Here is a 19,423-nt window from a genome sequence, read left to right as displayed (position 1 = left end):
CAATTATGGGGTGCAAAAATCATAATAAATTGATCAGACACATAGCCAACACTTTGGGTTTGTCAAAATCACCTGTTTAGTACAAGAAGCAAGAACACTTGTGATCACTTGTGAAGAATAACCCCTTTTCAGCAGTCAAACAGACCATGAACACTCTCCAGGATGTACACATAGATGCGCCAAAGACTAAAACAAAGAGAGGACCACACCAGGCTGCAGTACAGGCCTGGAAGGTGCCCAGTGTCTGGTGCTATCTATGGGTCATAGACTTCAGACTGTTATAGAATGCAAAGGCTTAACAACCAAGTAGTGAATGCGACAGCTTTATCACTGTCCAAATACTTACAGACTGCACTGTAACATCTGTCCAAATCCAGAATATGCCATATAATCTCAAAGTAATTCAACCCTACTATAAGGATACAAAATACAAGCCGTAACACATATATATTAAAAAATGTGCCGCTATTGTTTTGTGTTTTGTGATGTTTTATCTTCACTAATTTGTGTAGCGTGAAGCTCAATGATGCTGTAAATGGCAAACCTTTGTAAACCCCATGTCTGCGGTGGGTTTAGAATGTAATTCAGTGTGTTATTTGTTGTTTGATTGTTTGTTTGTTTGTTTTTTGGCCAGAGGCACATGTTGCTTCTCGTAAAATGAAGGCTGCATTTTAATGCATCGCCTGATCCATCCAGACATCAGAAACACAAACATTCACGGTCCAAATGGTCTCATAACACAGTGCATCTCTGGCAGCCAGTGATTGGAAATTTGCTGTTTGGAGATAATGTGTATTAAAGCCTTTCCCACGAAAATGTCTCCTCAAACTGTGATATTCTGATTCTGCGCCATACTTGGCCAGGCAGGTTATCTCTGTTCCTCACGGCCCTTTTACTGTTGAGTGCACATGTGTCTGCGTCATTTTCTGTCTTTAATTTTGTTCAAAGTGCTGTTTTGCTCTGTTGAAATCTTGAGATAGCAAAAGCCTTTCCTGTGCCACTGCCTTGCCCCGAAATAGATTTCCTGGGAAAGGCAGTTATGTTTTTTTCCCCCCAAACTTTGAGCGCATCTCATTGTAATATTTGAGTTGTTTTGATGTTAATGGCACTGGAAATGAAGACTACATGAAGGACTAAGTGAGGGATTATTTTAGTATGGTTAAAATAGGGCCCTTTGCGTCAGGAAAATGTAGAAGAACCTCCATTCTCACTAAACAAATACATACACATGCATCATGACCGTGACATGCCATCCAAGGGGCTTTACATGCAGCGTGTGTTCCCTTTATAAATGAATCCTATACTGTGACCTTTAGTAGTCCTATACAGCTTTCAGCGCTGGAGGGATGGATCTTATCACCATGAAAGGACAGCAGTGCTTTATTACATGAAAACACCTGGCTGGAGCCGGTCCAATCGGATCCGGGGACCTTCAGAAGCGCACGCAGGTGATGGCGCGCGTGCGGGGCTCCGAGAATCCGTCTTTCCGACGACAAGTCCATTTAGCCGGGATGTATGGGGAGCCGAGGGGGCAGTGTCAGCGCTGCGGCGGCAGCCCCGCTGGCCCCTGCCGTAATCTGCTCTGGAGTAATGACCTGCAGCACCCGCTCTCACCTCAATTACAGCGTGCGTCCGCCTAGCCGCACCTCCCTGGGCCCGCTCCAAAGCGCCACGAAGGGCTTTCACTTTCACCTTGCGTGTTAAGAGATGTGTGTGGAGGTTATACGGGGATGGAGAGGTAGCTGTGTGTGGAGGTTATACGGGGATGGAGAGGTAGCTGTGTGTGGAGGTTATACAGGGATGGGGGTAGATGTGTGCGGAGGTTATGCTGGTATGGGGGTAGATGCTTGTAGAGGTTAAACAGGGATTGGGTAGCTGTGTGTGGAGATTATACAGGGATGGGGGTAGATGTGTGTGGAGGTTGAACAGGGATGGGGGTAGATGTACGTGAAGGTTATACGGAGATGGGGGTAGATGTGTGTAGAGGTTATGCTGGGATGGGGGTAGATGTATGTGAAGGTTATACAGGGATCGGCGTAGATGTGTGTAGAATGTAATATCATTGGGTCTCAATGGGATTTTCTTGAGAAAAAAAAACACTATTCCATTACTATTATGTTCCTATGCCTAAAAGCAATGTGTCGAACACTGCCAGAGACTGAGAGAGAAAGGGAGGGAGAGCGAGTGAGGAAGAGATCAAATAACAGTGTGAGAGAGGGAGAGAATGAAGGAGAGAGAGAATGGATAGACAGAGAGGATGAGTGAGAGTAAAATAGAAAGATTGAATACAGATTTGTAATTAAATGGCTCTGCAATGATTTTCCTTCAGTACAGGGGATTATCGAAATGTGTCTGGCATCTTGGGTGAGCTGACATTTTTAAAGAGCTAATTATGTGTGTGTGCCTGTGAGTGTGTGTGTGTGTGTGTGTGTCTCTATGTGTATGAGATTGCATGCATGCATGTGTTTGTCAGATGGACGGTGTTTCCTCCTGGATGTAATCTTATATTGTAAAAACAAAAAATTGCCTTGAGCCAGAGCAGCTTAACCTGATGAGGTACTGACTATCCTTTAACCTTACTCTTTTTCAGTCATGATTTTTACATTTTTTGTGGGAGTTGAGATTCAATTTAGTAGAACTGCATTTATGTTTTACAGTGTACCATGCACCTGTTTCCTGTACATTGGAAATAAATAGATGGATTCAGCATAGCTGCTTTTTTGGCCCTTTATGGATGGATGGGTTGAGTGTAGCTGCTTCTTATTGGTCAATTTTGGATGGATATTATTTAGTCCCTTATTGCCCCATTACAAATCTTTACCTTTACGTTAAAGTCTTTGCACTAAACAGATAATATTTGTTTATTTTTTATTTTTTTGTTAATGTTAGAAGCTCAAATAAATATTTTCAAAAAGCCAACTCAACACTGTTGTGACCAGATCATTCAGAGGACAAATGGCGCTTACTACCATTTCGTGTAAAAGCGGCCATTTTAGTTGCAGGCTCATAAACTGGACTGCTACCCCTTTTCCTGTGCCAAAGTAAGCAGCTGGCATTTACTTCATTTAAATTCTTTTGTGCCACTTATGCACAGAAAGCCTTTTACACAGCTCGCCAGCATATCTGGAGCAGTGTGGAGTGTGTCAGTGTGACACGGAGAGCAGGGTGCGATGGCACGCTCTCAGAACCTGGCCATGTGCAGACCGCGCTCTCCTGTCTTCCACGGCACGTCCACAGGCGTGTGCCACGCTTGTTCTGGCAGGAAGTGAGGTTTATGGAGAGAAATGACCAAAGGAAGTGCACCTGTCCACAGCCGTGTAAAGCCTCTGCTCTGGCTTTCTTCTGCACTGAAAGAAGCTCTTCCAGACAGGTTATGCTGGCCAAAAACCTGGGGGCATCTCATCGCACGCTTTCGCTGTTTTTGTTTCTGTCTGTCCTTTTCGCCACCGGCACTCCCAGACCGTTGCTTGGTGTGCTGCACTAAAGTCTCCACGGTCACGCTCACAGGTCTGCTGCTAGGTCTCTACATCAATCAAATGTGCTGCTTTCAGAATCATTCTGAATATTTTTAGTGCACCTATAAACGTGTAAAGCTCTCAGAAAGAGATTCCCTGCCAAGACACAATCCTGAAAAAAAAAATCTAAATGACTTCTTAACATCGAGCGCATAAGTCATGTCTGTTATTAATTTGTGAATTCTTGGTTGAGTGCCATTGCATTATATATTATTTCATGTCCTGTGTTTTTGAATGTATTGAAAAACATAAATTATGTTCATAAATATTTGTAAATATATGAAGTCAGTGGCAATGTTTACTATGTTACTGCACTATTGTAATGTTCACCACAGTACAGTGGTGCACATTACAGTGCAGTACATTAACTGTGGCCTAGAATTACTCTTCATTTTATTGGGGCTTACAGTAGGACCAGTAGGACCTTACTATGTCGCAACTCTGTTCATTTACATTATTTATTTTAATCAAAACCCTACAAAATTTACAACATGCATGTGCGAACATTTGATAGTAATGCATGGTGATCAGTAACTTGCAGCTATGACGGTACAAAACAATTTAAATAAAAACTGTAGCTTTTTCCCGGCAAACCTGGTCACCTGGAATACATTTCACATTTGAAGTGTAACAAAAAATAGAGACTGTTTGATTTTTATGTACATTTCATTTTAACAAACATTAAAAGCAATTTTTGTGCTGGACTGAGTTCCAAACTCTAGAACAATTTTTTTTTGGGTGCTGGAGTCACAACACATTCTTAGAAAATAAACACAGCCAGAACTTTTGTTGGCAGATGCATCAGTCTCAGTACAGAGCTATGTTTCAGCTTAAACTGTTCTGAGCAGTGCTGGCTGATCATGATGCTTCAGACGTGTTTGAACTGTTCTGAGCAGTGCTGGCTGATCATGTTTCAAACGTGTTTGAGCTGTTCTGAGCAATGCAGGCTGATCATGTTTCAAACGTGTTTGAGCTTTTCTGAACAGCGCAGGCTGATCACAATGTTTCAGACATGATTGAGCTGTTCTGAGCAGTAATGGCTGATCATATTTCAGATGTGTTTGAGCTGATCTGAGCAGCACTGGGTACAGAACAGCTGTGTTCTCCCACTCCTCCTAGTGCCTCCACCTAACTCCTAATAAACACGTCGGGATTCAAAGGGATGTAAGGTGAAAATAGAGTAATATAACATAACAACATGCCTAGGGCTGGTTAACGATAGAAATCCACTTCTATCTGATTTTTCAGAACCTTTATTTCACAGAAGGGCAAACTTCAGCCTTGCGAAACATTTACTGCTTTTTTATATTTTTCCTATACAGGCTAGAATAATTGTAGTTTTACTAAGATTACTTAAAAAAAAAAAAAGAATATATTGATTTACACTAGTCCGAAAATCAGCCACTTTTACTAAGCAGTAACTGTATATCCACCTTCATTTGTAGTTGAGTCTAACCAGAAGCTCGCTGAGTGTGTGCTCAAAAGCACAGGGCCAAAGACTCAGACTGCTGGCCTGTTCGCTTTTCCACCATCAGACTTTGGCAGTGCCAACATCTCTCTAAATCCCTCCCATGCAACATGTTCTTTCTGCTATCATGCTCCCATTGAGAGATCCTAGCTCATTTCTTTATTTTGATAATTAGGCTGTGGTAGCCCCACCCTTGACCCAGCTGGCCTGATGAGGACCAATGGGATTACAGGGACCAAAGTCATGGGCTTCAGGCACCAAGAATCAATCAAAGCATTGCAAGTGCCTGGAAGACTGCATTCACACCATCCATGAACATCAATCACACAAATTTGCTTGTGCATACATTTGAAGATGCAGGGAGCGTGTCAGAGGAGCGAATAGGAATTTGTTTTGGGTGCTGAGAGTTATTCAGTGGAATAGGAGAGTTGAGTCGGAACGCATCAGAGACTGACCGCAGTTTAAGTTTTTTTCTGGGTGTATTGGTTTGAGACATCCTAGCTATAGCTGGTTCAGCTCGAGCAATAGAAGTGGCCTTGTCCAATAAAATGCCTGCATTTTCAGTTTGATTTACATTGTGTATGTGTGTATCTGTGTGTGTCTGTGTTTCTGCATGTCTGTGTGGGTGTGTGATTAATTAATTGACTTTTAAATACTAGTAAGTAATGAAAATTGGCACTAAAATGAAAGTGTTTTAATCCAGTAAGCCTTGTCAATAGAATCACAGGTACCAGGCTGTAAATATGCTGACTTTAATTGCTGATATATCTCACAGCTTTATGTACTTTCATCATGCTTGTGTGCACTGTCATTATTTACTTTTAGATCTTATCATTCTTAGTGAAAATCTACAGTAGAACAAAATTAAAAAGTTGGCTGAGCGGTACAATAACCAAAGTCTTTGCAAAGTACCAGCCATCCATCAATTATTCAGTGAGCAAGTAAATATAGCATTTCCATAAGTCGAGAACATGGAGAAACACAAATTTGTTCTACAGTATTCCAAGGTTCTTGGTTTCGCCTTGTTTTCTTAAATTACTGCAGCACTTGAAATAGCGACTGACCTGCACTGACAAACAGGGATGACATTTTGAGGATGTCTTCTCACTTTACTGAATAGGCACTTGAAAGCACACAGTTTGGCAGGATGTGCAAAGCGTGATTGTTGTTGAGTTTTAAATATGAATTTAAAGGAATAGCACCATTTGGCAATGCTTATTTGGGGGTTGAATTGCATGTACCCCAAGAACTTTTGGGGTGTGGTGTTGGGGGGTTTGGAGGGGGATGTGGGGCTGTGGGTATGCCCCCCAAAATAATTTATTTCTTTTTGTTTTTTAAAGAACAGCTGTGAAAGAATCATTTATGGTTAATTCTGAGGAGAAAATACTTCAGACTACTGATTAGTATGTTAATTATACCCCCATGTTTATTAAATTCTTCTTCTAACCACCATGCTCTATTATTGGGTTATTTGGCCTGCTTTGTAATCTTAGAGGGGTTATGACCCCCCCCAACCCCCCCACCCCCCCACCCCCACCCTTCTTCCCATAAAATATCCCCTTGCTAATTAGCGCACATGACAGGTCCCAGCACTGAGAACGCAGTGATCCTGAAACCTGAACAGCAGGCCTGTTCTGACTGGACCGAGGTGTCAGCACTAGGCCAGCTCTGACATCACAGACTGAACGAAAGGCTTCAGAATGGTGGCGTGGGTGGGACTGGACGCCTGAGGGGCTCAGGTTTGTGCAAACTCCAGGCTTGGTGGTCCTGCTCGGGGGGCGGGCTCTCAAGCGGAACGGCCTGTCTGTGGGAAGGTGACCACGGGCTCTTAGTGCAGCTCACTATATTTGGTCGGGCTGTCTGGGAGAACTCTCAAGAAACGTGTCTGGGTTCTGTGTGGTCACATTTGAAACACTTTGCCAAAGTGCTAGGCTGGGGGGACTTATTCACCGGCCAACCTCAACAGCAGTGCTGTTTAACTATAATTCATCAGGGTAGGTTTTCCTTCAAGTGCATTAACTGAGGAAAAAAATAAGAGAATCTTCCTGTACACACTTTTTAACAATAACATGGCTCTTACGCTACAAGGCCTGTTTATATGAGTTAAAAAGTTCAGCTTTTACTCTCTGACTGAGATAGTTCTACAAAAATATACTTTCCATCACCGTCCCCAGTTAATCTTGGACTCACTTGTGTAAAATCACCTGTGTGAAATCACCTGTGATACAGGAAACACATGCGTGTGTTCAGATAAATGAATTCTGTTTTGTTATTCAACTTCCTGGAATCTCTTTCAGAAGTTTTATCTGAATTAGTGCAAAGGAATTTCAAATACCTGCCCCTTTAGAAATGTCTGGCCCATTTGTGTGCAATTTCAGGTAAAGGGGAGAAGATGTGGACTATCTGACAGAAAACATTAAGGGAGCCACTGTGTATTGAAAACTAAATCTTTAAAGATGCTATTGATTCTTTTTCCATTTTCATGTCCTGAACCCAATAACCTTGGCCTTTATTGAGATAGATGCCTCATTCAAAATTTATCTGGGATTTATAGATCTGTGGCTCTCAGTAGCACTTCATTGCAGTAGCTCATGAACAGATAGTAAGAAAGAGTGCAAAGGCATTGATGCCAAAATGAATAGGCCGACTGAAAAAATGTTTCAGGGTGTGCTTTTCATACAGTTGGATTTGTTGTTTTTAACACAAGGTTAAGATGTGTGGCAGGAAGTAGTGATATATTTCTATTTTATAAACTATCACAGACTTTGGAACAGAAAATATTTATAAATTATGGCTGAAAGAATGAAAGAATTATAGTAAAATAGCACTTACTATTGTCCATTTCAAATGTTTTCAGTATCTAATCTTCCTTTCTGTTGAATCCAGATGAAGTATCCTGTCATCCTGCTTGGTCACTACTTAAGGCTAATTCTCTGTAAAAAGATTCAGTGTGCTTTCTGCTTGCAACTGTGGATGGAAGGGCTGCGGTGGTGTGTATGGTAACGAGGGGACTCCTGTATAAAGCTACTCTGCACACAGGCTCCCAGTGCTGAGAGTGGTGTGGACCCCGCTCTGCTCTCCAGGGAAACTGTCTCTCACAGATAAACAAAACAATGTCCTGTTAGCATGAGCCCGTGCTCGGCGTGGATATGAAATTGCTGCTAGCTTCTCAAGCAGATGCATAATCTTAAACAATATCCCCTCTCACATGTTAAAAAATGGATGGCTTTTGCCATGTTTACTTTGGTGAGAGCGTGCTTCTTCTCCTCCGTCTGTCTGGGTAATATGCTATTTGTTCCACAGCCTTTTAAGGGTGTGGATGTTTGTGTAATCCTGTATGAAACATAATTGAACACATGATAGAATAATGGCTTTGTAGTGTAACTTTTACTGTGATACTGAAGTTTAATCAAAGCTTTACACATTTGTCATATTGAAGGCAAGTGAGGTGCATTCTGGGACAGAAATCTGCAAGAAGGTATGTACTGGATAATACAATGCCCTGTAATTCTTTGCAACAATCAAACAGTCAAACATAAGAAAATGTATTGTCTCTTCCTCTTATCTTCATGAATATATGCTGGGTGGCTGGAGCTTCCAGAATGGAATGAGGCTGCCATTTTAGGAAGGAGAGCAGATGTGCTCGTCCTCCACCAGCAAGATTTTGTATGAGCAGAATCCATATACATCAACCATAACATCAGTCTTCATAATCACATACACAATATTGAGTATGATTTACAGGTTGGGAATGTCAGCTTTGCCAGAATGAAAAAGTACAGTGCATGTACAGTACCTGGGAATTATAAAATTAAATCAGTGAAAGATTTGAGGGGCACTCCCAGTGTTAACGTACAGCAATGACAAACGTGAATCATGAATAGCAGAGTAACCCAAATGCATATGAAATGACTTCCTACCATCCCTGTTCAGCTAACTGAGGTATTTTTGGCCCTGTGGTCACTGTTGATGAATGATACTTTTCAGTGGTGTTAGCATTCCTGAGCTTACAGTATCTTAATGAAAGGGGAAGCACTTTCTATCACAAACATCTGCACCATTAGTCAGCTTTTTAATTAATTCTCTCCAATATAGTTACTGCATGTAGTAATTTAGTCAGAACATATACTAATAATAATAATAATAATAATAATAATAATAATAATTGTCATTGTCATCATCATTTATTATTATTATTATTATTATTATTATTATTGTTGTTGTTGTTATTTAATGTCAACATGTATGTTTGATTTGTATATGATTGTATATGATAGTCAACATGTGTATGATTTTAAGAGTGAAGCCACATCATTGTTTGTAAATTATTTTATTTATTATAGTATTAGTGAAGTTTTACTATTGTTATTATCGTGTTATTGGTATTATAGTACTACTGATATTATATTTCTGTTGATATTTATAGTACTGTGCATTATGCAGCGAAATGTAAAAATAGTCTTACTTTGACAGTGAGTTCACACTTTGGGAAGTGAGAAGAAAGAAGTGTAATGATGTACAGAAACCATGGAGGAGTGCAGAGAAGCGAGAGATAGAGAGAGCGAGCTGCTGCTGCTGCTGCTGCTGCAGAGTGATCTGACAGACAGAGAGGAGCGAGAATAGGGAAAAACAGAAGGGGCTGAGGAGAGGGTGACGGGCGTGACAGGGAGTCTGAGGAGCAGGAGGCCGGACTCGCGGATTAGCATCAGTAAAGGAGAACTAGCGACCGACTGAGTGAGGGAGAGACAGGAGAACTCAGGTCATGGAACTATAATCAAGAACAAAGCTCTGTTCTGCAATGTTACAAGTAGCTATGAACCGCAGAACAGGTTGCAGCACATCACCGATTCTGTTGGTAGCTGTGGTAGCTTCCTCTTTGCACAGGGTTTATGTTTAAGGCCTCCCTTCACTGCAATCTTTCATGCTTTATTTGTCTTTTATGTATCCCAATGGAGGAGTCCAATTAAGATAAAAATCTCTTCTTCCAGGCAGCCCTGGCCAGGAGGTGCCAGCATACGGCATTTAGCATGACACAGCACCATAAACACCAACAGGCATCAAACGGAACGCTCTTTAATGGGATTACGGGTCAATGGCACCTTGCATCAGTCTCGCTGACAACTTCCAACGAAAAAAAACAAAAAAAAACCAAACGGTTAAAAATGAAGCGCATGTTGCGAAAGTCACTGGCACCAGGGCGAAACATGGCCGCCGGCGTTGGCAGAGGCTGAGCGCGCTCGGGATGAACAGCGCAGCCTAGCCGGGCGGTGCGGGCGACGACGCGATAAACATTTACAGCGTCCTGTCGCCGCGGGCAGAGTGGGTCGGTGGAAATGGTCCAGAACGGCCTTCAACCAGCAGAACCGGGACGGTTCAGATCGCAGCCCAGATTGTGTGCTCTCACCTTCATTTTAACCTCTTCCTCTCCACGTACAGCACAAGCTGCTGTATTACACTACGACAAGTCTGTTTTCAATAACTGTGGTAGAGCTGTATAAGGCACATAAAATACAGGCCTGGGTCAGACACTTTATTTGAAATACCTTCATCCTTTAGACGCTAATAAAATTCCTGCAGATTACTGACAATGTCAACATTCATCATTGCATGTTCCAAACAAAATTTGTCCTTCGTGTGACTGTATGTTTTGGTTAGCAATGCGTTTCATCTAAAATTCTCAGATGCCGTGTTTGGATCTGAGCCAGGTCTGTTGCACTGACGATGGGGTGGAGTTCTGCTTCCTCTGACGTTTTCAGACGTTTTCACTAGCCTGGACTCGGTCCAGCTGTCCTTCGCTTTTGATTCATGATCAAATGATCTTTCGCAAGCGCAGTTTGGTGAGTTAGCGTTTGTGCTCGTAAATTTGGAGTTTCTGAAGAAGAAACAGAAGCTTTAGGCATGGGGACAGATGTGGATTGAACCCAGGCTTGTGTGTATGAGGCGGTGAGGAATGGCCATCTGGACAGCATATAAACTGAAAGCCTCTTCAGATACCAGCATCGCTGAGCGAGGGGCCCACAGCTATGTTTGAGAAAGGAGATGTGCCTCCTGACGGAGAGCTTCTGTTAAATCTCTAATGACTTCTACTTTAAAAAGAAAGAGAGAAAGAGAGTAACATATGAATGACCTGTCAGCCATTAGTAACGAATGAAACTACTTTACAGGTGTGGGTTTGTGATAATGGAGACATTAAAAGTCTGGAATGGGAAAAAATGAGTAGCACTCACCGAATGCTTCATAATGCTACTTTCACTGATGCCTGAGAAGGGCGCACATGATTCAGCAGTCCTAGGAGAGATAGACCATGTGACAGGAAGTACCAGAAACACACAATCCTCACATCTTTTCCAGATGAGCACATTTCTCATTATGTGTCTACACTATTTTTCTCATTAAAAAATTGAAGATTTTACATTATTCTTACTAAAAGGATTCACTAATTCCCCAGTTCATATCCACTTTAACACATTTATAATTGTTTAATCATACTTAGAGGCATTGAACCAAACTAGAATGTAATGCATGCGTTCTCACCAGATATAAAATGAGCAAAAAACAATGCAAGCAGTAATGACCCAGGTTATTACGTAGCCAAGAATGGTTGCTAGGAGTCAAAAAGTGAAGCTGGCTAACTTGGTGCACCCTTGACAAGTATATCAAATGGCACGAAACATTATTATTTAAGCCCACACATACGGAGTCCTCTGTAATTTAGTTTACAGCTGCTAACAGTGATATGAAATGGCAGGAGAATTATTAATGAGCACTGCCCTTCAGTCATAACCGTGAGTTGAGCTTTCACATACACTTTCTGAGATGTCTCAAAAGCAGTCATGCAGTATTCATTGGGTCTGCGGTGGTGTACTGGACTGAGGCTCTAGGCCACGGTCAGTGTTGGGGAAACTGCTCTGAAAGCGTAGTTGTAGAAGAGACCAATTACTTCACTCTAGCTCGGGTGGTAAGAGCGGTTGTCTGGCAGTCAGAGGGGTGCCGGGTCGATCCCCCACCCTGGGTGTGTCGAAGTGTCCCTGAGCAAGACTCCTAACCCCAACTAGCTGATTGGCACCTTACATGGCAGCCTTTCACCTTTGGCGTGTGAGTGTGTGCGTGAAAGGGTGAATGAGAGGCATCAATTGTAAAGCGCTTTGGATAAAAGCACAATATAAATGCAGTCCATTTACCATCCATTTACTCTGAAGGTTGTTGAAGCACAGTCAAGCTGCACTTGAAGTGGAATTTCACTTTATAACACTTCTCGGGTCATTTTCACACCTACTCGGGCTTGTGTGCACCCCAGACAGTTTTTAAGTTGCTTGCTTAAATATTTAGATATTTGATACCCGTGTAAGCAAACCTCCCCCCCCCATCCAATAGAAGCCCATTTAACATCAAACTCCATGCTAGACTCATCGCTAGGCCTGCGTTTGCTTTGTTCAGAGGACTGTATTCACACAGAATACAGCTGCCCTTGGTTGAAAGCCAGTAGCTTTACCTTCAGTGCCCTTGTGATGGTGAAATGGTGTTGGAATGACTGTGAGGTTTTGGTATATTCTACATAAACAAATAGAAGAATGTGATTGGACTGCCAGATCCCACATGCTAGAAAATCAGAGGTGTCAGTTTGATGGGATATGTTTCAGGAGCAATTTAAAAAGTAACCTATACATGATAGTTCCACATGTATAAGAGTATTGTGGTGTTACAGCGTGTAGTGTTCTTGGGGCCAATCCAGTAATCCATCCAGATGGACTAGATCCAGTAGATTTTTTTGATAATAATGAAATGAAATGTACAGTACATGCTATGTGAATAGCTGTAGAGGGATTCTGTATTTGTATCACTTTGTCAATGGTGAATATTTAATGGCAGTAAATGTGGTACTTCAGTACTGTTGCATTGTCATACATCTTCACTGAGAAGTGTGCATCAGTGTTCTGTTGGCACTTTTTAACTTGGTCTCTGTCATTTTTTCTCAAATATCTATATTTCTCAGAATTAAAATTTTTCTATTTAATTAGCCCAAAAAAACTACACAAAGCATATCCGTAACAAGTTTCGATTTTGTATCTAAAATTTGTTTTAATGTAGTATGCTTACAAATTGCAATAAATACGTTTTGTAAATATGTAATGTAAATATATATATATAAATAAATATATATCTAAATGAAAAAAATGTGATGCTGAATACTAATGATTGAATGATAATGTTAGTAAGTGCATTATTTTTGGATGTTTCAGCCATGTTAAACTTTTTGGTTCACTTAGTTACATGGGACAATAGCGCCATCTGCTGATGGGAATTGCAAACAGCAGCTAGTGTGAGCTCCCGACGTGCTAAGGTCCCCTGTCTGTGTGCTCTTTGCAGAATATGCCAGCAGACCACAATGGACAGGATCTACAACAGCACAGAGCGCAGCTTATATCTGACCAGCAGCTGGCCGGGAGTCAGCGTCTACCGGGAAACCGTCACCATGCGCGGAGACCAGTGGCCCGAGAACGTGGGCGGGGCCGACAACGAGTCCTTCCTGTACGCCAGCGCTAACCTGACGGGCAGGAACGAGAGCGTGGGCCGGCCGGTGGAGTACGACCCCCTGGGGGGGCACACCGTCTGGCAGGCGGTCCTGATAGGGGTCTTCTCCTGCCTCCTCTCGCTGGTGACCATCGTGGGGAACATCCTGGTCCTGGTGGCGTTCAAGGTGAACAAGCAGCTGAAGACTGTGAATAACTACTTTCTGCTCAGCCTGGCCTTTGCGGATCTGATAATCGGGGTCATTTCCATGAACCTCTACACGGCCTACATCATAATGGACCAGTGGGCCATGGGAGCCTGGGCCTGCGACCTGTGGCTGGCCATCGACTACGTGGCCAGCAACGCGTCCGTCATGAACCTGCTGGTGATCAGCTTCGACCGCTACTTCTCCATCACGCGGCCGCTCACGTACCGCGCCAAGAGGACCACCAAGCGGGCCGGGGTCATGATCGGGCTGGCCTGGGCGGTGTCCTTCGTGCTGTGGGCGCCCGCCATCCTGTTCTGGCAGTACTTTGTGGGGGAGCGGAAGGTTCCGCCGCACAAGTGCTACGTCCAGTTCCTGACCGAGCCCACCATCACCTTCTGCACGGCCATCGCCGCCTTCTACCTGCCCGTCACCATCATGAGCGTGCTGTACTGGCGCATCTACAGGGAGACGCAGAACCGCGCGCGGGAGCTGGCGGGGCTGCAGGCCTCGGGCAGCGAGGGGGGGGAGGGGGGCAGCTCGCGCAGCTGCGGCAGCTGCGACCAGGGCGAGCAGCAGGGCTTCGGGAGCTCGGTCAGGCGGGCCGGCGCCGCCGTCGGCCGCTTCCCCTTCTGGCTGGCGGAGAGGGCCCGGCGGCCCGGCGTAGCCGGCGGCGAGGAGGCGGACCGCAACAGCTGCGACAGCTGGAACAACAACGACGCCGCCGCCTGCATGGACCAGTCGGCCTCCTCCGACGAGGACGAGATCCCCGAGACCCGCGCCATCTTCTCCATCGTCATCAACCTGCCCGGCATCAAGCCGCCCGGCATGGGCGTGGCCATCGGCCCCCGCCTGGCGGCCTCGGACGAGCTGGACGCGTCCGAGGAGGACCCCCTCAGGGGCGGGGAGGACGGGGGCAGGGGCAGGGGCGGGGACGGGGTGCAGAACGACGGCTACCACCAGCGCTTCCCCTCCAAGGCCCAGGCCGCGCCCGCCGTCCGGGCCCCCGACACGGCGGGAGAGGTCTGCTCCCCAACCGGCAAGTCGGCGCCCATGTCCTTCAAGGACGCGGCGCTGGCCCGGCGTTTCGCCGCTCGCACCCGGACGCAGATCACCAAGCGCAAGCGCATGTCGCTCGTCAAGGAGAAGAAGGCGGCGCAGACTCTGAGCGCCATCCTCTTCGCCTTCATCATCACCTGGACGCCCTACAATATCATGGTGCTGGTCAACGCGTTCTGTGACAACTGCATCCCGCAGACGCTGTGGGCCCTGGGCTACTGGCTCTGCTACGTCAACAGCACGGTCAACCCCATGTGCTACGCCCTGTGCAACAAGACCTTCCGCAGCACCTTTAAGCTGATCCTGCTCTGCCGCTGGAACAGCAGGAAGAGGCGAAAGCAGCTGTTCCTCCAGCGGCACTCCGTGACTTTCCGGAGGAGGATACCCGGAGACTCCACGTAGCAGAGCTTCTGAGCGCGCTCGGTGGGTCCTGCTGAAAGCAGAGCTACGGTGGCCTGCGCTGTCCACTCAGGGCGACTGGGGTCAGCTTCGCCAAGATGCTGCCAAGCCTTGCGAGGGCTTGAGTTGGAGAGACGTTTATTTTTTTCTGAGGGGACAGCGTCTGTGGGGCATCGTTCTTGATGAAAAAGGGCTTTACCCACTTAAAGAAGAGCCACTATTTCCTAGTTATTCAATCCAACAGCAAAGGGGATTTCCCTCATTTTTGGATGATGACTCAAGTGTTCACTGTACTCAAAACAAAATACCTGTTTTAAATATATTTGAAATAAATATTTTAAAAGGAACAGTGAGCGGTTTCAACTGCCCTGCAGTGGAACTGGCTGGTTTTAAAGTAAGCAAATGGGAGCTGCACTGTTGTAGTGTCAGTAAACAGTTATTTTGATAGAAAATACTGCCCCCCCCCCCCTAAATTTCCCTGTTGTTACCTGCTGTTGGGCATAAGAGAGGGAAGCTTTGAGTTTTAACTGGGTAAAGAACCTAAGGAGGAAATTAATTGAAATGTATAACAGATTTGTTTGATATTTATATCACGTACCAGAGTATTACTGAATATTTGGATTCATTTCAGACAAGCTTGTTGCCAGATTTGTTTCCCTTTTATATAAAAAAAGAAACATCTGTATATGGATGGGGAACTTTGACATTGGGATTTTAAACCCTGGTTTAGACCCCAGTTATATCTTTTTAACCATGAGATCAGGTCTCCAGTGTGCACCAGCAGCATTCTCATACATGCACAGGCCTTCTCTGTGAATGAATCCTGTGGTAAGTGAACATCTGTGAAATCCATAGACAAGGCGCAGCTCATTCTTTCAGGATTTTCAGAAACGAGAAACTAACTGCAAACAAAGAAGCAGTATTTCAACTTATAATTGAAAGTTAAGGCCATAGTGCTTCTAGGTTGGATTTGATAGCATCCTGTTTTATACAGTGTTATTCTTTTTCCCTCAGTGTGGGAACATTGACCAACTGTGCATTTGTGAGGTACAGCCCACTCCAATCATGAAGGCAAACACATTCATGCATTTGCATAAATGAGAACAAGTTTCTGAGCATTTTTAAATGAATATTGTTGTTTTGAACTTTACTATTCTTTTTTTTTTTTTTTGGCTGTGTCAGTGTGGTGAGCGGCATTGTGAATGTAGAACTGTTGTTAAAGTTGCTGACCTGTCTTTTGTGAGATGGTGTTTACATGGTTTTAGACAAGTGCAAGTATTCTTATTGTTGTTTCGGTACCTGAAGTTTTATGCATATATAAAGAATATTTATACATTGTTTGGACATTTCCTTCTTGAAGCCTATGGACTGTAAACTTGCATATGTTCATCAATATGTTCATAGGGCAGAACTATTTTGTAATTTGAGTGGAAAATAGAAAAATGTATAATTTTCCAAAAAAAAAAGGAACTAAAGAAAAGGATACAAATGAATGTCATTTGATTACTTTATCCAGCCCTGACAGTTAAACTTCTGTCTTTGGAGTCTAAAAATTCAAGACGTTTATTTTCTCAGTGTAAGTTGACGCTCTTCTTGGCCTGGTTTTATTTGTAAATGTGCCACAGTCTATCAGTGCCCTCTCTTGGAAATAAATGACCACATCCTTCCCTGTGTGCTCCCCTGTGAAAGCTGGAGTCTCAGTGATAATAGTGCTTTAATGTGCACAAACACGATCCCAAATGGCGTCTTCACCTTGTAATCGCCTTGTAATTCATGTGTACAAGTGTAAAGTATAAACTTTTAACTCCATAAAGCAATGAAGCACCCATTAGCCATTCCACACATGGTCTCTGTCTACCAATGACTGGGATGATTGGCTTCAATCCTGACTGAACAGGAACATGCATACATTCTCATTCAGAACAAAGGGACGGTTACTGATACTCAAACACGCACCACCCATTTAATGTACTGTTCAGATCTTTGAAATACATTAAAGAGGTTATCATATGAATGTGATATGAGCTATGTGAAATAATCATAAATATGTATGCTTGTGCTGTCTGGGGGATTTTTTTTCAACCTGTTTTATTTCTAATAGTGTGCATAAATGCTCCTGCACATGATCATAATCAAAAATCAGTCTTTCAAATTCAAAGGGGGATTCCTTTTGATAAATTTTGGATTATGTCTCTACGTTAATTAAGTTTGATCATTGATGTAGATTGTTTTCATTGATGTAGATTGTACAGGGTCTTAAATATTAGCAACAGCAAAAACACCCATTTTTTGCAGTATTTGTAGTTTAATAATGCAGTAAGAAGAGTAAGTTTCATGTTGAAATATCATCTCTTATCTTCACTTACCTCCTGCAGTGGTTTATGTGTATGTGGACCTGTAGCTACAAAGCAGTAAAACGATTTTTGACAGGTGTATTTTAATTGATGGTGTGTGCTTTCATGTTGGGAAGCTTCACGCCAGGGAAGATGCTGACAGCTTAAACCGCAGAGACTGTGCGTGTGTGTGTGTGTGTGTGTGTGTGCATGTGCGCGTGCGTGTGTGTGTGCGCATGTCTGCGTGCATGCATGCGTGTACATGCACAATCAGAAATAAATATTGATGGTCAGTTTAACAGTGGATTTATTGATATTAATTATATAAATAGTTAATTTATTTTAATACACACCTAATGCCCCGGACTGATTTTTACTGATATACAGCTTGTACAAAATGTTATGTTCTTTTTTCAGTGTGTCCAGGTGAATGTGACAAACTAGCATTATTTTGACAAAATAAGCATTTTAAACATGTTTAAAAGTTTTATGGGGTAAATCATCTGAAGACAGTTGTGAATTTTGATGCTAAAGTACTTGAGAAAGTGTGAAGTTGTGTTTCGTTATTGAGTGTGCCTGTGTAACTCCCGATCCCCACTGCTGTGGGACTCTCTCTTATGGTCCTGAGTTGCTCTTGTTTGTGGCAGAATGGAGCATTAAGCTTAGCCTCTTTAACACACCAAGACCCACCACAGGTGATCCATGGTCATGTTTTTAAAGGAATATTTTATTCATGAATTTCTTTAAGGCAATAAACCTTATCAAATTCCTATTTTCATTTTTATTTTGAAATCATTAGAACTCCATAATCATCCAGACCCACTCACTACAGTGAAAAGGCCAGCGATATTGACTTTCATTATGTAATATCACATTTGCATTATTTAAGACAGAATTGCATTGATTTATGTATCTGTTCAGCATGCACCATTATCCGGGTGACATTTCATATGTAGAATGATCAATCTACATGTACAACTTTCCAGATGGATTTATGTAAATTCCAGGTCCATGGAATGCAAGCATAATGAATGGCCTTTTTCAGAAGCCCTGCCCAAGAATCACTGCTTCAGCTTGTGGAGATCCTCACCCATTACCCCACACTGCAGGAAAACAGATACCTCACTGGCGTGCTTTAATTCCCTTCTTTAAACTGAAATATATATAAGGAAGTAAGTGGAGGGGGTGATGGAATTGGCTACCTGGGTGTATTGCCTCCTCCCCTTTGTGAAGCGACTGTAATGGGTGAGGTGGTGGAAACTGTCCTTTTGGAAACATCAAGTGATTGGGCAATATCGTGATATTTAGCAGTGACTAGTTCAGTGCAAACGTATTTATCAGTTGGCACCGACAGTGACAGTGCTCATGGTATTGATATACATGTACCATTTTAATCCATGGCGTTGCCATTCAAGTCTGATTTGCTCATTTCATTAGAATAAAGAAATTAGAAATGATATTGTAATGATTTGGAATAATAAGTAGAACTTATTTTCATAATTTATATAATTTCAGCTTGTCCTAAAATTATACCAGGTCAGTAATTGATCTTTCCACAAAATGTATTCTTTCACACCACTTTTGATGTCAATTTTATACGCAGGCACACACACACACACATGCACACAAGCACACCCATCTGTCAAGGCCTCACTTTCTCACCATTTGATAAGTATCCAGTATATTTCTATCATCTTAATCTGTAGTATTATCATGATTCTATTCCATTTATATTGTAATGGAAAATTATCTCTTTTCATTTCTCCTTTCACTTGTTTTCAAAGCTTTTTCAATTTTGTGTTTTAGTGGCTTGTGTAGTTATAACAGTCTGTTTTGAAGACATCACTGAAGGGCTTTGGTGTTGAAGGAGACATGTGATGCTTTATGCTCAAAGTTCATGTGACCTGTGTTGAAGCTCCACACTGTGTTGGTG

General features: G+C 43.0%; 1 protein-coding gene across 2 annotated transcripts in view; it reads left to right on the top strand.

Moving 5' to 3' along the window:
• LOC135244904 (muscarinic acetylcholine receptor M3-like) overlaps positions 1–16,823 on the top strand; it is a 105,228-nt gene extending 88,405 nt beyond the window's left edge. For both annotated transcript variants that reach the window (XM_064317573.1, XM_064317572.1), the window contains one exon: positions 13,351–16,823. In XM_064317573.1, the coding sequence (XP_064173643.1) occupies positions 13,370–15,160 (1,791 nt within the window). In that variant the 5' untranslated portion in view covers positions 13,351–13,369 and the 3' untranslated portion in view covers positions 15,161–16,823. The remainder of the gene's footprint in view (positions 1–13,350) is intronic.
• The last annotated feature ends 2,600 nt before the right edge of the window (positions 16,824–19,423 follow it).

Source organism: Anguilla rostrata, chromosome 18 (genome assembly GCF_018555375.3).
Source record: "Anguilla rostrata isolate EN2019 chromosome 18, ASM1855537v3, whole genome shotgun sequence".
In the NCBI taxonomy this organism is placed as follows: domain Eukaryota; kingdom Metazoa; phylum Chordata; class Actinopteri; order Anguilliformes; family Anguillidae; genus Anguilla; species Anguilla rostrata.
The sequence above is the reverse complement of the archived record's forward strand: the minus strand, read 5'-3'. Positions and strand labels throughout refer to the sequence as shown.